The following is a 17,549-nucleotide window of genomic DNA, read 5'->3' on the forward strand; positions in this document are numbered from 1 at the left end:
CAGCGCCTCTTTCAAGATGAGGCTGCTTCAGAGCCTTCTTGGGGCCTCTGCTCTTCCGCTCTGGGCCCCTCCTGCCTTCACTTCCTGCTTTTCCCTGCAGCCATTGCAACAAAGCATTTCTTTTTCTTTCTCTCTTTTTTTTTTTTTTTTAAGATTTTATTTCCTTATTCATGAGAGACACACAGAGAGAGGCAGAGACCCAGGCAGAGGGAGAAGCAGGCTCCCTGCGGGGACTCGAGCCCAGGACCCCGGGATCATGACCTGAGCTGGATGCTCAACCCCTGAGCCCCCCCGGGCGGCCCACAACGCAGCGTTTCTACCCAGGACCTGGCATTATTCTGGATTCCTTGTTCTTCACAACTGCCCGCAGCCCAGACACAACAGGGCTGTGCGACAGGCACCTCAGGGTGATTTCACATTCAAAGATGATGCCAGACCAGTGTCCAAGCAAAGCTTCAAAACGAATGTAGGCATCTCAGGTCTCTCAAGATTGACCCCCCAGCAAAGCACCTAAAAGCTGATCTCCACTGGCCCTTCTCTCCCAGGCCCTGGGGACAGCTGCGAAGTGACAACCTGGGTCCCCTCACCTGCTTGCCCCCCTGCCTCCACCCCCCGGGGGGGTTGGCGGGGAGCCCTCTGCTGCTTTTCCTCCCAGCTCTCCCCACCCTCCACTCCCAACTGCTTTCTCCTCCTGGTTTCATTTTTCCTTCTGGAAACAAACACCTTCTTTCCTTTCTTACTCTTGTTTCTGAAAGCTGGTTCTATTTGAATAGATGTTTAAATAAACTAGAGCACATTAAACACCCCGAACAAAAACAACCAGGAAGTCAAGCAAACCACAAATGTGTCCTGTCTCACCCGCAGGCCCAGGGCTGCTCTTGCTATTAAGTTGCAGGCTTGAGGCACTAGTTAGATTTGCTTCCTTTGTCAGAAGATAAAAGTGTATCTTATCAAAGGGCAGTGGGTGTCAGTCTTCATTGTGGCAAAAAAGTGTCACCTCCCAAACTTGGGAAACTTGTTAAATACACCACTTTCTGGGCATCCGGCCTAGAGTCCTAGAGATTCCCATCTGGGGCCAAGGAACCTGGGATTTGCATTTTAACAAGCTTCCCGGGGATTCTGAAGCCACGGGGCCAAGTACCATGTCAGCAGGAAGGGGCCACACGCACAGCCATCTCCAAGGGCTCTTTTCTTTCTTTCTTTCTTTCTTTCTTTCTTTCTTTCTTTCTTTCTTTCTTTCTTTCTTTCTTTCTTTCTTTCTTTCTTTCTTTCTTTCTTCTTTCTTTCTTTTCTTTCTTTCTTTTTAAAATATTTTATTTATTTACTCATGAGAGACCCAGAGAGATAGAGGGGCAGAGACATAGGCAGATCCGAGGGCTCCTTTCTGATGCTCCATCATGTCAGATACTTTCCTGGGACCAAAGACCCCTCTTGTGGTGCAGCTTCCCCACCTGCTCCTGGTCCTGCTTCCCACAGAGCAGGTCACGTGGGCATACTCACAAATGGAAGATTCCAGAATCCAGGTCCGAGGATGCTGTTGGCCATCTCCGGGCTGGGCCTACCACCAGACCCGACTGTTGTCATGAAAAATAGACGACATAGCCCGCTTTCCGGCCTGCACTCCTAGGGTGCCTCCGCTGTTAACCTACACTAGCAGTGAGCCTTTAAACTGGCGATTAGAACACAAGGGAGCTTAAAAAAAAAAAAAAAAAGAACACAAGGGAGCTCTCTTTTGTTACCTTGAGGAAATCTGCAGTCCCTGCAGGTCCCGAGTGCCTCCCACCCTCACGGCTGGGCCCGGAGCCTGGCCTGGGACAGTAGGAAAAGCTTCTCTTTGTATCAGCTCTGCCCAAGCATTCCAAAGAGCTCAGAACCGGGGCCACAGGGTCCAGGCGAACCACTCTGGGGAGCCGGGAAGAGATGGTTTTGCTACCACGCTCTGGCTATGCACAGAAACCAGGTGTGCTCCAGGTGTGGAAGGAGCGAATCTACCCTCTGGCCTCTGCCCGCAGAAACTCAGGCTGCATTGGTATTGGTGGGTGCGGAGGGGTGGCCTGACTACCCCTGCCCCGCGTTAGGACCAGTCCCCTGCCTTACTTCTTAGGTGGAGGTGCCTCTCACAGGGCGAACCCCTACCCTCCGGACCAGTATGTGCTAGAGCATCTCTGGCGCTTCCTGGTGAGTAGTCACAGTGCCCATTAGCCCACATGCCCCCCTTTCTCTGGCTGCCAAAACCCTCCTGGCTGAGGGTCAAAAGACCAGGTGTTCCCACTCCCAGGGCACTTTTGTGGGCGCATAGATCAGTTCAGAACCTAGTCCATGGGGTCAGCAGGGTCAGCCCCTGTGTCTGGGCCTTGCCAGCTGGGCATGGCTGCGGGCCTGGGTCTAAACCCACAACCCCAGCGCCCGGCTATCTGCCTCAGGGCTGCAGAGTCTAGGCTGGAAGCCTTACTGCGGCCCATGGGAAATATGGACATCTTTGCCTCATCTCGCTTCTGAGCCTCTACAGCATTTATTTATTTATTTATTTATTTATTTATTTATTTATTTATCTATCTATCTCTTTAAAAGATTTTATTGATTTATTCATGTTTATTCATGAGAGACACACACAAAGAGGGAGAGAGGCACAGACACAGGCAGAGGGAGAAGCAGGCTCCATGCAAGGAGCCCGATGTGGGACTCGAACCCAGGTCTCCAGGATCACGCCCTGGGCTGAAGGTGGTGCTAAACTGCTGAGCCACCCAGGGATCCCCCTCTACGGCATTTAGTGTGCCAAACTGTCACTCCACCCTGAACAGATTCTGTCCCAGGACGACGGGATGAGTGAGTTCTGGTGTCAGCTGACTTGCTGGACCTGCAGCCACTGCTTCTTGTGGACACTCAGGTCTCGTGTCCCAGGCCTGGGTCACTGTCCTCACTGCTGAGTCCCTGCTTGAGGCCTCGTGCAAACTTCAGGCAAATTGGCCTCCTTGTCTCATCTGGATCAACGGAGGAGAGGGTTTCCCAAGGGGTGTCACCCACTCTAAGCAATCAGATGCCAATGGCTGCTCATGGGGGGAGGGTCCAAGGTCAGTGCATCTCTGCTCTGGTCTTGTCCCAAGGACATGCCTGGTGGCACACTGCCCAAAGGAATCCTATGCGGGGAGGGTCTTCACTGAGTGGCACTCCCTTTTCCAAATAGCTCTAGAAATGCAAGTGCCCCCCTTGAGACCAGGGGAAAAATGAGTAAGACAATGGCTTCTTGGTTTTCGTGATCTCTTGTGTCATTTCAGTCGTGTGGCTGTTAAAGTGAATCGAGTCTCTGCTTTTCTTTTTCTTTTTTTTCAGGGACAAGGGCAGAAGGAAGAGCCTGGAATCCTGGAGCCCAGAAAACCCAGTTCCAGGAGGCGAGGAACTCCTGGGATGCAGTAGGAGCATCTTTAGGAGGCAAGAAGCAGCGCGGCTCCTCAGGACTCGGAGGAAGAAGGAGAGAGGCTCCCAGCAGGACCCAGCAGGCCGGCTGGAGGCAGAGCTCCACAGCCACCTGCAGGATGGGAGCTGGCTTGCAGGGCCAGGCTCTGCCAGAGCTTGGAGAGCATCTGAGAAAGGAGTCAGCCCAGACGCTGATTGCCAGTTAAGTCTACCTCCCGCAAGGGCAAGTGTACTTGGCCAGGAGACCATGCCCTCCCAGCTCCTAAGGATGAATTTTCCATCCTTGAATTACTTTTCCTTCCCCCCCCCCTTTTTTTTTTAATAAGTAAGATCCACCCTGTGTGTGGAGCCCAACACGGGTCTTGAATTCCCAACCCTGACATCAAGACCCGAGCTGAGATCAAGAGTCGAACACTTAACCCACTGAGCCACCCAGGCACCCCTCCAAGGTTGACTTTCTGGTGTCAGCTGGAGGGGAGAACATATCCTTATGTACAATTCCTCCAGTCACTCCCAGTAGAAAGCTTTTCTGGGTTCTATTTTTGCAGCCTTTGCCCTGCCCAGTTTTGGGGGACCACTCTAGAGTCCTTTATAACCCCTGGTGTCACAGCATGGGGTGGGGGCGGTGGTCCTGGGCTGACCTAGGCTCTCAGCAGCCCAGGCCAGCAGCGGGGAGGGGATGGAACCGAGCTGGTGGGCCCGGGAGTGGGAAGTCAGGAGAAGAGCAGGCCAGAGCCCACGTCCTGGGGGTCCTGGGGAAGGATGAGGGTCAGCGGAGAGGAGCAGAATAAATCAAAACCCTGTTTTTACGGGTACAGTGAGAAAACCAGATGAGCAGTAGGACCACAAAAGGGAGCCAAACGGAGTGATGGCTCCTGGGATGGGGTCCTGGTTGTCATGGCAACTAAACTGATAGCGGTTGAAACTTTCAAAGAAATAAATGACTCGTTTAGGGTGGTTGGGTTCCTTTTGCCTGTTACAGAGCAAGCCTGAGCTGTGATAGGAGAAAGAGAGAGACGTGATTCAGCTTGGCAGGGCCAGAATGGACGAGACGGTCACAAATGGATGCAAGATCACTTAATACACGGCTGTCCTGGCTGCTGCTAAGCCAGGGGGAGTGGGGAGACCTTTTATCCCACAGATTTGCTGGGAGGAGAAATCTGCACCAAAGGAACAGCCACCTCTAAGCGCCCCCGCCCCTTCCCTCCCAGAACAGCATCAGGAGTCGTCTTTATGGTCACATTTGTCCCCTTCCCACAAAATGAAAGGAATTCTATTTCACTACCTGCTTTTCTTAAATCAGGGTTCAAGCTGCCTCCACCCTTTCCTGGATCGTAGGTAAAATCAGACCATATGGAGGTTCACCTTGCTGTGGAAACACTAGGGGGGAATCTCTCTACATTGTCTGTTCATGGGGCTGTGACACCAGGTACCAAAGTGGAGGCTCCCACACACCCCTGCCCGAGTGCCTGGTCGGGGAGCACAGCAGAGCCCCAAGGTGCTGTCACTCTTGAGTAAAGGACAGGTGGGGCTAGGTAGGGGGAGATAGGTAGGGGCCTGCGGGATCAGGTTCACAGGACTCCCCCAAAATGTGGAGGTGCAAGGAAACAGATAAAGAAACAAACCAGACCCTCCTGTCCCAGATGTCAGAGGTGGGGTCTTGTTAGAACCGCTACCTGTGACCAACAAAGAATTCCAGGACCCTATAAAGGAAGTAAGCCATGGAAGGTGTTGTTATCACTAGTCCTTACTCAATGGTGATACCAACAGAGATGTTAAAAGGATTTAGGTTCCCTGGTGGGCTTTCAATAAAAGACCAACCCTACAAACTCCCAGTGGCAACCCTGTGGGGACCCCTCTCACTCCTGAGAGCTTCCTCTGTATCCTTGCTTAATAAACTGTTGGGCTACAATATGTATAGAGACAAAGGTAGAGGGAGAAGCAGGCTCTCTGCGGGGAGCCCGATGTAGAACCCAATCCCAGCACCCTGGGAAGGCAGATGCTCAACCCCTGAGCCACCCAGGCATCCCTATAAACTTCTGTTGCTTGACTCACTCTCCTTTGTCCTAGAGATTCATCTGACACAATTCATTCTTCACATTCATTCACAATTGACTCTGAGACAAGAACCTCCCTCTCCGGCTTCAACTCCTTGTGTCAGGCAGCCTGGAGCCACCACCACGAAACCCTCCCAGCTTGGGCAATTTAGGGATTTATTTCCCACCGCTCTGGAGGTTGGAAGTCCCGGATGGAGGTGCCAGCTGATTCCCTTTGGGTGAGAGCTGGCTCCTGGCTTGGAGGGGACCCCTTGAGGCCTCCTCACCTGCTCCCCCCTCTCTGAGCACGGAGCAGAGCCATCTCAGGGGGTTGTCTTCTTTTTATAAGGACACTCATCCTATCTCAGTAAGGACTCACACTTGTGACCTCATTTAACTGTTAACCCCTTCTTAGATGCCCTGTCTCCAAGTACCACACACGGGTGGGTTAAGGCTTCCATATACGAATTTGATGGGGGACAGAGTTCAGTCCACACTCCTCCATTGACCCTAAGTGAGAATGCAAAAACCAGAAACACAGATCAGGACAACTTAGTAGCAGCGGTAACTTTTTATTTTTGTGTTGAGAGAAGAAAAGTATTGTGGTAAGAAAAGTTTCCCTGGTTAATAGAGAGTAATTAGCATTATTATAATGATAAAAAAATCATTAATTTAAAAATATTGACCCTAGAAGTGCAGTTATTTTGAGTTAGTACATTTAAGTCTTAGACTAATGACCTCAGAAGAGGAGCGCTTCCCAGAACCTATTTTTTCTTTTTTAAAAATGATAAATAGGGAGGACAGAGAATGGAGAGCCAGCATATGGATAATAAATGTTCTTGAAAGAGAGCCCAGTACAAAAGGATCAGAAAGATTTAATGCAGCTGCTGAAAAAAGAACTGGATATGTATATTGAAAGGGCTCAGAGTGCCAGGCAAGATCAACGATAAGAGTATTACATTGAATCCTGTCCTGTTGAAAATATAGAACTACAGAGAGAAAGAAGAAACCTGCTATGCGTCCACACACTAACAAAGGAACAGAATTCTGACTGAATGCAGACTCACACTTGTAGGATGAAAATGCCCAAACACAGTGAACCAAGGCCTAAATCGATTTTGAAGGTGAGAAGTTGTGATAAAATACAAATTGTAGCCCAACCGTGAATTTATGAAAACAGAGAAGACATTCAGAGCTGTGCAAAGGCTCAGAAAACATGCCACCTGCTTACTCATCTTCTAAAATGACTTAAAGAGGGGCACCTGGGTGGCTCAGTGGTTGAGCATCTGCCTTCGGCTCAGGTCATGATCCTGGGGTCCTGGGATCGAGTCCCACATCGGGCTCCCTGCAGGGAGCCTGCTTCTCCCTCTGCCTGTGTCTCTGCCTCTCTCTCTGTGTCTCTCATGAATAAATAAAGAAAATCTTAAAAAAAAAATACTGCTCTCATGAATAAGGGTCATTCGACTTTTACCTTTTGTTTTTCAATTTTGGTAGATATTAAAAGTAATAAATAATTTATGTAATGTAAAAATAACAAAATAGTGACATATCAGTGAATAAAATTAATTAATACAAAGTAAAAGCAAACATCTGATACTGATAATAAATAGCCATATTATGAAACAGGGAATTCCTCCCTGTTTGAATTAAGAAGCTGTCACATAAAAAGTGACAAACATGTTGGCTTAAATACATGGTTCATTAAAGATATTTTATTTTTGCCTCTAACGTTTATTTATTTTTTTAAGATTTATTTATTTATTAGGGAGAGAGAGAGTGAGAGAGCATGAGCAGGGGGAGGAGCAGAAACTCCAGCAGACCCGACACAGGGATTGGGGGTTGTGGGGCTCCATCCCAGGACCCAGAGATCATGACCTGAGCCGAAATCAAGAGTCAGATGCGCAATGCACTGAGCCACCGGACATCCCTGGCTCTGACATTTAAAACATAAGTTAAAAATACATTTGGAAAACTTGCAGGTAAATATTAGAATTAAAAGCTGGGACAAATGCCTTCCAGAATAGAAGGCAGAAACAAAGAAAATGTACACAAAAATCATGTGAAACTATTCCCAAGAGAGGGAATAAAATAATACGGCAGAAATAAGGCCAAGTATGAACAACACATGCAATGACTGACTTCTTAGAAAACTATAACAGAAAAAAAAAAAGAAAGAAAACTATAAAAGCGGACCCGATTCAAGAGCAAGAGAGCATCTGAAGAGTTTAATGGTCCTGAAAAAGTGGAGACTGTGGCCAATATCATCTCTCCAAAGAACGGTAGGCTATATAATTTTATGAGTTGGTTCATTTAAAACATTTTAAACTATTCCAGAGCACATAAAAAGGAAAGTTTTAGGCATTCTTGTGCCAAGCTGAGGTAGCCCTACATCTGATCATGACAGTACACAGAAGCTTGCGGACCAACTTCATTCATAAATACAGGTGAAAAATTCTTTTTTTTTTTAAATTTTTATTTATTTATTCATGAGACAGAGAGAGGGAGAGGCAGAGACAGAGGCAGAGGGAGAGGCAGTCTCCCTGTAAGGAGCCTGATGGGGCCTTGATCCTGGGACTCTGGGTTGATGCCCTGAGCTGAAGGCAGATGCTCAACCACTGAGCCAGGTGCAAAATTCCAAAAAATCCTCCCTGTGCTAATGTTAAATTGAGGTGGAATGGCCTTATTTTTTCTCGGCCTCCACACAATAACATCCCAGACTCACTGGCAGTCTAAAGATGGCCAGAGTCACATCATCTGGATCCTGAAGTTGGAGTGCCTCAGACTTTCAAGAACAGAGTCAAAGAGTCTGGAAACTGTTCTCATTGGCTTTGCAAAAAATAAACACTTCTTTGAGGTTCTTTTCAAATTCTGCCTCCAAGTCCAATCCTATCCGACCCAAGTCAGAAGCCTGAAAGAAAAAAAGCAAACAAATAGATGTCTACGGACAAAGAATTAGGACCATCACATCTTGCATTTTTGCCTTTTTTTTTTTTTTTTTTTGAGCCCTGCCCTCCCTGTCCCGAATGCTATGCTTCCCCATCTGCCAGGCAGAGTGCCCAGGGTTAGCGGGGGAGATGCTGCTGCCACAGTATCGAAACGGATGAGCCTCTGCCCGATTCCTAACTTGGACCTGACAGGTGGTCAGGACTGGGGAGCTGATTTCGATCACTGCAAAGCCCGAGCTTGGGGTAAAATAGATAGAGATAAAGCATTTCTTGAAAGCCCACCCTCTGAAGGAAAGATTCCATTCTCCAAGGCTGAGCCTGGGCGAGGCGTGGAGGGGCTCCCTGGGTGGACTCTTTCACCCTCCAGCTCCACGCCCAGACACCAGTTTGTAATTTGTGGCTCGTGAACATGCCAACCAGTGCCACGGAGGAAGAGAAGGAGGCTGCCTGGGCGGAAATGGAAGTCTTCCTTGGTTATCTCCCAAGAAATATCTGTACAAATGGTAGTAAAAATCGGCATAGACGCAAGAGGCTAAAGTTAACAACGCACTGGTTTGCAAGATAGGTCAACTAGTTGTCACATGTCACTACCTACAAAGGACAAAGCCAACACCAGGGCAATTCTGGAGGTTTGGGTCCACTGGGAAATTTGGTGAAAAAAATCCAAGCATTAGCATCCTGGGAGTTGAAATTATTTCATGAAGTTTAACTCCTTTATTTATTTCTGTATTTCTGAGACACAGAACAATATAACCATAAACTACCTTTCCTCCCCGTTTGAACAAGGACGATGGATGAAACCGACTGTTCTCAGTGGGACCATCCCACCTGTCCTAGGATTGGGGTTTTGGATTGTTTCCGTGGCCCTGCTTACAAGGATTCTTCTCTGCTGTTCTTTCTAAATTCCTCCTCCCAGGCCGCTTTCTTCTGCTTCCGCTACCGCTACTGCTTTTGAGCTCTCTCCAGGACAAGATTGGTGTAATTCTTGCAAAGTTATGCTGTCCCAGGACTTAGGGAAAAGTGGAAAGGGCATGCAAAGGAAACAGGAGACTTCCTTTACCTTGTAAAATGTTTTATGATTGCGAAAGATCAGCCGCATGTCCCGAACAAACCATGCCACTGTGTACACTTGCTCAGTCAACCTTTCCTTAACCAAGTCCAGCCACATGGCTTCCTTAAAGGGCTCTCCATAATCTCGAATCTAGGGACAAAGCCACCAAAAGGGGGATGTTAGCACAGCCAATGTTACTGGAATTGGATCCAACTGATATAACCAGGCAAGGGAGGATCCCAGCGTTGGCCTGTGTATGCCAGGCCCTGCTCGAAGCACCGCCACCGTGTTAGCATCTGATCCTACAACAGCCCTAGGAGATAGGTACGATAATTACCCTCATTTTCTAGGTGAGGAAACCAAGGGATGGAGAAGTTCAGTAACCTACCCAGGATTTCACAGCTAAAAAGTGATAGAGGTGGGATTTGAAGCCTTCCGAGAAGGTGCCCTAAACCCTCTGCTGGCTGTGAGAAAGTATTCCCACCTAAGAAGGTGAAACTGAGGCACACAGGAAGCGGACCAAGTTGCTCAATGTCCCAGAACTAGGATGCGAGGGGTGGAGTTTGAACCCGGAGGCCTCCTCCAGAGTCTGCAACTCCACCTCCTCTTGGCAAACAGCAGTGCCCTCAGGAGTCACACTCCAAAATTCCAGAATGACTTTTGCAAAGAAGAGATGCCCAGACGACAAGAATCATAAAATATCACTTACGTTATGTGGGGTTTCTGCAAAAAAGGAGCTTTGTGGATGACAGTAGGCCTTCAACAGGAGGAACTCACACTTCTGTAAAACGTGAAGAGAGCTTTGAAGGGAAACGCAGCTCCGAGAAAGTGGGGTACGTCGAACTCTGTTTGGATTCTGGGCACCAAATCACCTTCCCCGAATCCAGACACTGCAGGCTCCCTCAGGCACCCATGGGCACCCTTCCCCTCACCCTCTATCTGTTTGGTCTTCTCTCGTATCTGGGGTAATGAGAAGGGTTGGGGTTGGCACCCAACTCACCAGCTGCTCCTCGGGCTGCATCTGCCTCTCAGGGGCCTCAGACTCCCCGTGGCACCGCTGCCTTCGCAAAGACTCTATCCTGCAGAAGGTGCAGCTCCACGGGCTCCTGAGAGGTCAGGCGTAAGTGAGCAAGGGCAAGGCCCCTGGAAACAGCCCCTGTTCCTAGAGCTGCCACCATCCTTCTTTCAAGCATGGCCGAAGGACTCAGCTGGGAGATGAAGGGGACACCTCCCAGAGTCTCCAAGATCCCCATGTGGGGTCTGAGCCCGTGACCTTCCTCCCATTGAGGGTGGCAACAGGGCCCTCCATGTGTGGAAGGTGGTGTCAGGGTGAGTGGTGGACTCTCCTTTCCCCACTTGAGCTGCTGGGAGCACGAGGAGGCCTGCCCATCACACCCACGTGTCAAAACTAGGCCTTAACCCCCGGGGACCCTGGCCTCTATCAGTCTGTTGAGCCTGTGGCAAGATGCATGAACCAGGCCATGTTTCCTGCCTTTTCTGAAAAAGTGCTGAACACAAACAGCTGGTGTTTCGCATCCTCCATCCCCATGGACAGCTGTCATCCCCTAGGAAAGGACACCTCCCAGGGGCAGTGGCAAAGTGGAGTCACGGTGGTTCAGGCACAGACTCAGAGAACCAGAGGCTGTCACTGATACCGGATGGGACACAGCTGCTGCCCCCTCCAGCTGCTCAGGGTCACACCTGAGTGGCGATGCTCATGGGTCCTGCTCTTCCTCCTGGAGATGGGCGACCAGAGGCAGGGCCTGGGTGGAGTGTGTGTGCAAAAGGCAGGGCTGCGTCTCACTAACCTCTCTGCTTCTGCAGGCGGGATGTGACAGTCCTCATGAAAGGCTCTTGGACAAGTGTCACAGCAGAGCAGTGGTCCCCCTCTACAGCACACCTCACATTCCTTGAAGTTTTCCCACTGGAAGGGGAGATAATGCAGCAGCGCTGGGGTCAGTGAGACTCACTGCACACTGACACCCAAGGGGCTTTGGCACACACCACCCTTGTGTGATCCAGAGTGGATGTGTTCAACACGCCTGCCTGTGGTGCTCCCGGAGAGTGCTGATGGAGGACGAGCCTGACCTCTCCAATCACAAAAGAGCCAAGGGCAAGAATCAGCAAGCCACCACTTGAATCACACCTTGTCAGAGCTGGAAGGGACTGGAAGGCCACATGAGCCCTTTCTACACCAAGTGTGGCCTGAGGACCAGCTGCATCAGCTTTACCTGGGAGCTGGTTAGAGATACAGAGCTACTGAATTGAAATGTTTTAACAAGGTCCCCCCAAACAACAACAACAGCAAAACCACACCAAACCTCAGCATCCCAGGTGGTTTGTAAGTACGTGAAATTTGAAAAAAAAACACAGCTTAAGGCAACCTCCTCATTTTAGAAGGCTGGAAAGACAGGATTTTTTTTTTTGTTTTTTTTTTTTGTTTTGTTTTGTTTTCCTGCAGGGTCAGCACTACTTAGCACCCGAATGAGACTGGCACCCAGACTGCCTGTGCCTGGGTTCAGAGGTGTTTCTGTCCACTATGTGCCATCCCAGGCAAGCATGCTGGGCAGACCCGGCGCAGTTCCTGACATTACGGCTGACAAACAGAAACATATAGAGAGCTGCTGTATATATGGGTTGTTTTGTGGGCCTGAGAGATCATGGTCTTTCTCATGCCCTTAAAATGTGATCCAGTAAATTCTACCAGCGATCTTTACTGCTGGATAAAGACCTACAGGCAGGAGCCCCTGGTTCCACTCCTGACCCTGCAAGGTGGACGGAAAATAAGGAAGTATTTTCTCTGCACTAAATGTAGGAGTCAGGAAGAGGTATCCTTCTGTCTGTGCCTCTGGGTGGAGAAAAGGTGGGAAACAGACCATCAGGAGCTCGAGCAAAGGATTGGAGGAGCTGAGGATCAGTCGCATCTAAGGAGAGAAATCCTGCTACTACCCTCGACTGTCCACAACACAAGCACAAGGACCTGGGTGAGGGCAGAAGGAATGGAAATATTTTGTCCATCCTCAAAACTAGGCAGTTAGAAGGGCGCCTGGGTGGCTTAGCTGGTGAAGCATCTGCCTTCAGCTCAGGTGATGATCTCGGCGTCCTGGGATTGAGTCCCCCATGTTGGGCTCCCTGCTCAGTGGGGAGTCTGCTTCTCCCTCTTTCCTTTGGCCCCTTCCCACTCATTCCCCGCTCCCCATAAATAAATATAATCTTAAAAAAAAAAAAACCTAGCCATGCAGCCAGAGTAAAAATTCCCCTTGATTTGGGGATGGGTTCATCTCTGTGTTAATTGGGGAAGCTTCTAAAGCAAATTCCCCTTCTAACAGGGACCCCAGGACTCCATAAAGAGGGCTCCCCACCAATCCTGAAGTTCAGGTGATCTTTCTGGCCTTCCCATCCTGAACTTCCTGGTCTGCCTTTCTTTGTCCCTGGAATTCACACTTTATGGCCATTCTTGCCCTCTGACTAGACACCTGGCCTGTCCAGGTCCAGGGTGAAGATGCCAATTCCCCTAGTAGCCCAGACCTACTCACTCCTCCCAGCTGAGACCCTCTGGATTCAGAGCCCCAGTGTCTCTAGTGTGAGCACTGATAGGTTTTTTTTTTTTCTATCCTTTTCTATAATGCAAGTGCCTGACTGAAGCCTCGATTGCTCCAGCACCCCTGATAAACACAGCTATCTTGCTATTTCTCAAGGAAAAACATTGCCAGCCACACAACTAGGTAAAGAGCCAGGCCATCGATCTCCGCTGAGGTTCTTTTGTTTTATAGATCTTGGTTGATTTCAAGACTTTTTGGGCCACTTGTTTTTTTCTCTTCCCTCACTTTAACCATCAAAACTCTAGCTCTTATGTTTTAAATTCACCAATAAAGAGTGAACCTGGAAAACCCTAGATCCCCACCCTCAACCCCAATAAAGGCAGAGCCTCATGCCTATACTCATTCTCTCTCTCTACCTCTATATCTCTCCATCCATCTCTCTGCAACTTCATGATATGGCTCCAGATGTGCTTTGTAATTTCCAGGTCCTATAAATAATATAATAAATCTTCTTTTTCCTTTTAGTTTCCTGACAGTTACTGCTGGAGGGCATCCTATAATTATAATAAGAGCCACGAGGACCAGTCCAACCACAACACTGGTTATTGATAGGCTGTAACCAGCACAAAACACCCCCTTCCCTAGGCTCTGGAGTGGAACAGTTTCCAATACACATGATATGACAGAGAAAGAGAGAAAGGACTTACAACTCCACAGTCTCGTTCTTGACTCTGGCTATTATGTTTGATGGCCGACAGTTTCAAGATCCACTCCTCCCTCTTCCCCTTTTGCCACATCTGGGCAACTCAGTAAGGAAGTTCATGGGCTCCCCATCTTGGTCCCAGTGAGATGTTCAAACCAGTCAATCTCTGCCCCAGCAAGGAAATTCTCAGGCTGGCCCCACTCATAGCCATAATAACACCTTGGACTACTAGTACCCCCTTGCCACTCAGGCCATTTTCAGACCAGCTTGGGAGCCTGCCCTGCTCTCCCTAGAAAGCCTCAGTATGTGAGTAATAAATTTCATACTCTCTTGTGTATGTGTTGCATCATCAGTTTTGATATCTAAACCCAGTTTTTGGTGGAGACCTGAACTACTTCCTCTCCATCAACCAGAAGACAATTGGCTCAACAGGCAAACAGTCTCAGTGACCGGGGTCTGTCTTCTCTTGCTCCGGCTTTCTAACTGGTTCTGCTAACTGGCTTATGCTTTGAGTGGTGTTGCTACCTGCTGGGCCGTGGTACTGAGGTTTCAGTCATCCATTATGAGACACCATCATTCTTCCCAAGCTTAAGAATAGACCAAACTGGACATTCAAGTAGAAAAACAGTAGAAATAATCACTCCTGCTTGAAGCAGATCTCATACAATGAGTTTTGATGCTTGAAATTTATATTGGGTTCTACTAACTATTTTAACAGAGGGGAATGTCCATGAGTTCCATTTGGTAAGATTGATTGCTAAGTGTTGAAAACTACATTTTATTCGACTTCTTTATTCATTGGGTAAGAGCATCCATGCCCATGATGGGATATTTTAGAGCAATGAGTATTATGACCATGAAGCATTTAGGCAAGGCAACAATTTTGTTGGTTAAAGTGAGGTATATCTGTTTGTTCTCTATTTTATCTTTGGTAGCACCCCTAAGAGTATAGAGGGTAACTTGTTTAAATTTAGTGGGATATAATTACTTGCAAAGGAGCTCCACCCATTAAAGTCCTTATATGTAGTATTATTGAAATTACTGGCATCAATCACTTGGCAACTGGCAAGTGTTTTGCTGTCCCAGATTTGGCTAGGAAGTTCTACTTTGTGCTTAGTTCAACAGCGTTTCAGCTGTAGCTTGCCTTCACCTCTGTAGGGATACAGCACACCTTTACATGGTTGCCTGCAGTACCACAACAGCTTTACCATCACATATGACCTCTGCAGGCAAGATCTGAACTGCATCCAACTTTCCCCAGGAGCACAAGTATGACACCACACTGATGACATCCTTTTCGTTTGGCATACTCATTCAGAATATACAATATGTCACAAAGAAAGGCCATTGCCTACCACAGTTCAAGGGCCCATCAGCTCAGCAAATTTGTGGGCATCATTTGGTCATTTGAAGGCTGCTCCATCCCTGACACTGTAGTAATTATCGACCTTCTCAATAACCATGACTATTGCCCAACGCATAGACAAAGATAGATACCAGTGGAGACTGGGTATATTGCAGAGCAACAGTGATGTGTTAGATAATGTGGCTGAAGAAAAAGCCTACATTTGTCCATTTGTAGTCATTACAAATTATTTCATTTATTTCAGTGTGGCTTCCGATAGGCAGGACTGAAAGGTCAGGTGAGGTGTGCTTCTGACTCTAACGCACTGACATGTGATATTATGAGTGAGAAGGAACTATAATATTGGGGCCACTAATTAATGCTCTGAATTTAAAACACCTTTGTTGTTTTTATTACAAAAGTAATAAATGGTCATTATAAAAATTCTACCTGTACATAAATGTATAATATGGAAGACAAATGTCCCATAGAATCCTATCCCAAAATAACCAATTCATTCAGATATATTTTCAATCATATACCTACATCATCACATAAACAAAATTGGGTTCCTTCTACTACTTCTAGTTTAAGATTATGAAAGCTTTCTTGACCTAAGAACCTTTGGGTGGTTTTCCATTGACTGAGGAGAAGTCTATACCTAAGCTTTTTTTTTTTTTTTTTTTTTTTTTTTTAAGAAAACATCATTCAGTAGATGTATCAGTTTATTTTGTAATAATGATGGGCATTTGTAGTCTTCCCTAATTTTTGGCGATTACAAGGAGCATCCCTGAACACAATAAGGTATTTCAAATCAGCATGGAAAAGATGTCTTATACAATAAACAGCTTTGAGGGACCCCTTATCCTTTTAAACTTTGAATGAATTCAGCCAAGGGTCAGGCAAGCCTCCAGGGTAACATGGGAAAGGCCTCTGCCAAAGGTTCAGATCTAACGGGAAGTTCTTGAAGGAGATTTGTATCTGGAGGGCATATTCAAGCAAGTGAAGAAGGCTGAGGAGAGGCAGCTGATGCAGACAATGATGACTGCCATTTTCACCTGGAGGGATGCTCTGCAGAGACAAAGCTCAGTTCAAACACTATTCCATTTTGGTGCTACTGATAAAGAGCATGTTGAATTGAGGCATAGTTGTGTTCAACACATCACTTTTTGGTCTTTCACATACGGTTCTTGTCTAGCTCCATTTCATAATTACTTTTCTTTTTTTAAAAAAAGATTTTATTTGTTTATTCATGAGAGACACAGAGATAGAGAGAGAGACAGAGACACAGGCAGAGGGATAAGCAGGCTCCATGCAAGGAGCCCGACGTGGGACTCAATCTCGGGTCTCCAAGATCATACCCTGGGCTGAAGGCGGCGCTAAACCGCTGAGCCACTGGGCTGCCCTCATAATTACTTTTCAAACTAGAGCACTCTATTTCTGACACCTTTGGTTCATATTCATCCAAATGTCCAGGTCTTTTCCTAAAACACATGTACATCATCAGTTTTTGTCCTAGTCTTTATTTTAAAGAGTTATTTGTGTCCTCATCTCAAATTAACTACGAAATTAATGGTGGCATATACATGTACCAGTATGTCATTGTCATGAAGATGCAATGCCTAAAAGTAAAGGTGATCCAGGGCTGGGGAATTTGAGGACTTGAAGGTGAGTCTTTGGATGCAGAGAGTTTGCAACATGGCGACTGAAAATGTGGTAGAAATTCACCTGTTCTTTACCTGTCTCTTGACACTTATTCTTGGAGGACAGAGCAAAAGTCCTTTCTGAAAGACAGAAGGAGTCAGTGAATGATCTTATTCTAGAGGCTTTTCTTTTGTTCATATCAAAGTTCCCACTTCCTAGTGAATATTTGTACCTGGGCTTCCTATTTGGTCTCAAACACATGGTGTCTGAAAGAAACATTAGCTCAATCCTCCAATCAATTCTGGACTTCACATGATAAAATCATTTTTTTTTCCCCATTACTCAAACTCAAGACCCATTAGTCCTTCTTTCTCAGTAACTTTCTCACCTACTTTTTCCTCTCCATTTCTCCTTCTATAGGTAAAATCTTATGATTTCATCCCAGTGGTAATTTTTTTTAGTGTTTTTGAGAGGCTTTGTGTTGGGTTCTGGGATCACAAAGACCAGCTTGTTTGTTGTTGCTCACAGGATTGAGTGCGAGCCAGGGAAGTGCAGAGGAGGGAGGGCCCAAAGACAGGGGATCTGGAAATGCATCACCTGGGGGTCCACAGGGAGCTGGGTCTGGTGGAGGCCTTTATTGGGCAGAGCATACAGGAAGCTCTTGGAGGTCTGTGTCTCCATTTGGCTCCCTCCTAGTTCAACCCACTCAATACTCCGATTCTAAGCTTCTTAAATCTCTCCTGACCTCACATCCTTTGCTTGCATTTAAAGTTCTCTGCTGTGGGTACCAATCTGCATTCCTAACTTTATCACCCACAACTGCTTTCTGTGAAAAATCTAGCTCTTTCTCAATCATGTTGTGGAATCCT

At 47.3% G+C, this 17,549-nt stretch overlaps 1 protein-coding gene across 8 annotated transcripts in view; it reads right to left on the minus strand.

Moving 5' to 3' along the window:
• Positions 1–6,006: 6,006 nt before the first annotated feature.
• SP110 (SP110 nuclear body protein) overlaps positions 6,007–17,549 on the minus strand; it is a 41,734-nt gene continuing 30,191 nt past the window's right edge. For 3 of the 8 annotated variants that reach the window (XM_038574131.1, XM_038574132.1, XM_038574129.1), the window contains 6 exons: positions 16,776–16,820; positions 11,255–11,370; positions 10,447–10,552; positions 10,156–10,227; positions 9,456–9,596; positions 6,007–8,358 (listed from right to left, as the gene is read on the minus strand). In XM_038574131.1, coding sequence (XP_038430059.1) covers positions 8,248–8,358; positions 9,456–9,596; positions 10,156–10,227; positions 10,447–10,552; positions 11,255–11,370; positions 16,776–16,820 — 591 coding nt within the window. In that variant the 3' untranslated portion in view covers positions 6,007–8,247. Of the gene's footprint in view, positions 8,359–9,455; positions 9,597–10,155; positions 10,228–10,446; positions 10,553–11,254; positions 11,371–15,266; positions 16,108–16,764; positions 16,821–17,549 lie in introns of those variants that run through there. The other 5 variants (XM_038574130.1, XM_038574133.1, XR_005378781.1 and 2 more) reach the window with 4 other exon arrangements.

This window comes from Canis lupus, chromosome 25 (genome assembly GCF_011100685.1).
Source record: "Canis lupus familiaris isolate Mischka breed German Shepherd chromosome 25, alternate assembly UU_Cfam_GSD_1.0, whole genome shotgun sequence".
Taxonomy (NCBI): Eukaryota; Metazoa; Chordata; class Mammalia; order Carnivora; family Canidae; genus Canis; species Canis lupus.